At 44.3% G+C, this 2,981-nt stretch overlaps 1 protein-coding gene across 1 annotated transcript; it reads right to left on the minus strand.

Moving 5' to 3' along the window:
* Nucleotides 1-551: 551 nt before the first annotated feature.
* Nucleotides 552-2,750, minus strand: CXCL6 (C-X-C motif chemokine ligand 6). Its single transcript, XM_032458099.1, has 4 exons — nucleotides 2,559-2,750; nucleotides 2,253-2,385; nucleotides 2,056-2,139; nucleotides 552-1,693 (listed from the first exon to the last, which is right to left on the minus strand). Exons 1-4 carry the CDS (start codon nucleotides 2,662-2,664, stop codon nucleotides 1,675-1,677), a joined length of 342 nt encoding a protein of 113 aa, XP_032313990.1. The 5' UTR covers nucleotides 2,665-2,750; the 3' UTR covers nucleotides 552-1,674.
* Between the last annotated feature and the right edge of the window lie 231 nt (nucleotides 2,751-2,981).

The following is a 2,981-nucleotide window of genomic DNA, read 5'->3' on the forward strand; positions in this document are numbered from 1 at the left end:
GCTAGTCCTATAGATTCAATATTTAGGCGATGCTATAGGAACAACAAAATGGAAACCGTAAGTTCTGCTGGGAGTGCCACGGAAAACGTCATGAAGGAGGTATTGTTTGAAAGACGAATAAGCTTCCTCCTGTAGGCAGAAAAGTGGGAATGTCCTTCCAGGTAGAGACCCTACCAAGTGCAAAGGCCTGGGCCCGGAAAGAACATGACCAGTTGAGGAACTAAATTCCTCACTGCAAAAATGCTAGGGAAAAGTAAAGTTGAAGTAGAAATTCAGAGTCATGAGACAGAACCAATTTGTCCTGCTTCACAGCTCTTAATTCATGTCTAGGAAATAGAAAGCCCATAAAGGACTTAAGGTAAGGACCTCTTACCTATTTACATTTTCTAAAGAACCCAAAAGTTGTTGGATCTGTGAAGGAGTGGCTGGAAGGGGAATGAGCTCGGAGAAAGGCTGAACTAACACAAGGACATTGGGAAACGAGGGTCCTCTCTGCTAGCCAGAGAGGAACACAATTAATTTTTACAAGAAGGAAGAAAGAACATGACTAACTTTTATAAATCTTTTATTTTTTCCCAAAGAACAAAAGAAGTACTGTAAACCAATGACACACTCAATTTAAAAGTGCAATTTTGACATAGTAAATGTGATACATTATGTAATTTTTTATAGCACAATGGTCAGACCTTAAAAAGATACAGTATAAGCATCTACAAATCTTAGCAGTGCTGTGCATTTTTTGAAAACTAAGTGATGAGTTTACATGCAGAGCTCAGATATGTTTTCAAAACTTTCAGAGTATAGAGTATTGTTAAGTTTGCCATTATTCTTAAAAAAAAACTAAACAGATGTATTCTATATAAGCTAGAAATAAGGAATTTACCTATTTCCTAGCTTCTACATCCACCCATCCAAAACATATATTTAGTGACCAGAATTATAATACTTCTAATAAAATAGTTAATAAATATCATAAAATCAAAGTTTAGTGAGTAAGACATGACATTATGCCATACAAAGAAGACATCAAATGTCTAAATTTATAGGAGGAGAATACATTAGTCCTTATAAAACTTACACATTTAGAAATTCTAAATAAGGAAATATATTCTACACAGATAACTGTATAATACACTCAAATTTCTAATGCAATACAAATTAAACAGCTTCCTGGGGTCAAGAGTAAGGAAATTCTGTAACATATTCCCCAAGAAACAATATTATAATAGTACCTATCTCATCAGAGAGTGAGGATAACAGTTTATCTCCACATACAGCATTTTAATGAAATGCCATTCACATTTGAAACGCACAGCTCTTTCTGTAACACTAGAAGGAGTATATTCTAGAAATACAAGTCATCTTGAAAAATTAACATCCAGTAATTATGCACAATTTAGTCAATTGCCAAAGATTGCAATAGCATAGCAGATAAAGTAACAGCAAATAAGTAGGAGGAAATACTATGCTAAACACTTCATAAACTGAGCAGAAAGCTGAAGGGACAAACATAGGTTCCCTCCTGTCATCCCTCTCTCGTATGGGGAATTCATGAGGAAACCTAACTCACTGCAGGAAACAGCCTTTGTTTCTTGTCTTCACTGGGTCCAAAGAGCCCCAGAAAACCATTCTGCTGAAGAACTGGGCGGTTTTTCCAATGCTTGGTTCCTTCTCTTAATTATTCTTGTTTCCACTGTGGAGAAAAAAAAAATGTATCAGTTGAACCAAATTTCCACACACCTGTCTACCCGCACCTGTTTTCAAAACAGAGTTTAGGATCAACTAAAAGCAAAGGGTGGATTCAAGACTATACTAATAAAAAATGCGTCTCAGGAATGAATTCTCCCTAACCTCCTAGGCAATCGCATCCCGAGACTGTTGATAAGGGTTTTCCCAGGACATTCTAGAACAACTTCCCCCTCTTTTCCTGAGTAACCATTTTATTCTAAGCATAGTCTGGAATGTGGTAGCCAAACCCCCTGCAGAGAATAGGACCTTTAGAAGTCCACATTTCAAGAGAGATTAAGAAACCACAAAGATGCAAGTGACAGCTACCTGTCCAGCATTTTCTGGATGATTTTCCTGATCAAAGGAGCTTCTGGGTTCAGACAGACTTCCTGTCCGTTCTTCAAGGTGGCACTGCATAAGGATAAAGAAGATACACCCATGAGATACAGGGACTGAAGACCCAGGCTGGGGAGACTTCCCTCTTGCCAAGATCACAGTGAACACCAAAGCGCATGAGGACTTACATCACTTCCACCTTGGAGCACTGCGGTCCTGAGGCGATCACCTGCAGATTACTGATTACTTTCGGATGAACCCCCGTGTTGGTGGTTAAACACATGCATCGCAACTCTCTCACTACGGCTGCGACAGGACCAGCTAGGGCAGAAAGAGAGACTTCGTTATAGTTGCCAGTTGCTGGCAGAGCTCTCCCCAGCCTGCCCGCCCGAGATGCTTCCGCGCGCTCACGCCGCCGCGGCCGCCTGGCAGGCGGGGCGGCTCGGTTCCGCCGGCGGGGGTGGGGGTGCGTCCGGCTCGCTGGGCGCTCTCACCGCTGGCGAGGGGCCCTGGCGGCGTCAGCAACAGCAGCGCGAGCAGCGCGCACAGCGAGCCCGAAGGGCCGGAGATGCGGGCGGCGCGGCTGGGTAGGAGTCTCATAGTAGCGAAGAGAGCGCGGCGAGAGGAGTTCAGGAGGAGGGAAAGGCGCGGGGATTTGAAGCTTCGTAGCACTGTGACTTCTTCGAGTCCTGTGCATCCCTTTTATCTGCACTCGCCCCCTCCCCCAGGCAGGAAACTCAATCTTTGGGATGCTTGGGAAATTCCCTGGACTGAGAGGGGCGGGGGAAGGGGGGCTGGGTGGAGGGGGCTGGGCAGTGATGGTTGAGGAGCGCGGTTGGGAGGAGTTGCCCGCACCCGTTCCGCGGTGGACGTGGTAGCTCGCCCAGCGGTGGAAGAAGTTGCCTCTCCCGCTGAAG

This window comes from Camelus ferus, chromosome 2 (genome assembly GCF_009834535.1).
Source record: "Camelus ferus isolate YT-003-E chromosome 2, BCGSAC_Cfer_1.0, whole genome shotgun sequence".
Classification (NCBI taxonomy): Eukaryota; Metazoa; Chordata; class Mammalia; order Artiodactyla; family Camelidae; genus Camelus; species Camelus ferus.

Coding starts and splice junctions, on each gene's coding strand:
- CXCL6 (XM_032458099.1), bottom strand. CDS start 2,664: ATGAGACTCCTACCCAGCCGCGCCGCCCGCATCTCCGGCCCTTCGGGC. Junction 2,386..2,558: donor GCCAGGGCCCCTCGCCAGCG/GTGAGAGCGCCC, acceptor TTTCTGCCCTAG/CTGGTCCTGTCGCAGCCGTA. Junction 2,140..2,252: donor TGCTCCAAGGTGGAAGTGAT/GTAAGTCCTCAT, acceptor ATCCTTATGCAG/TGCCACCTTGAAGAACGGAC.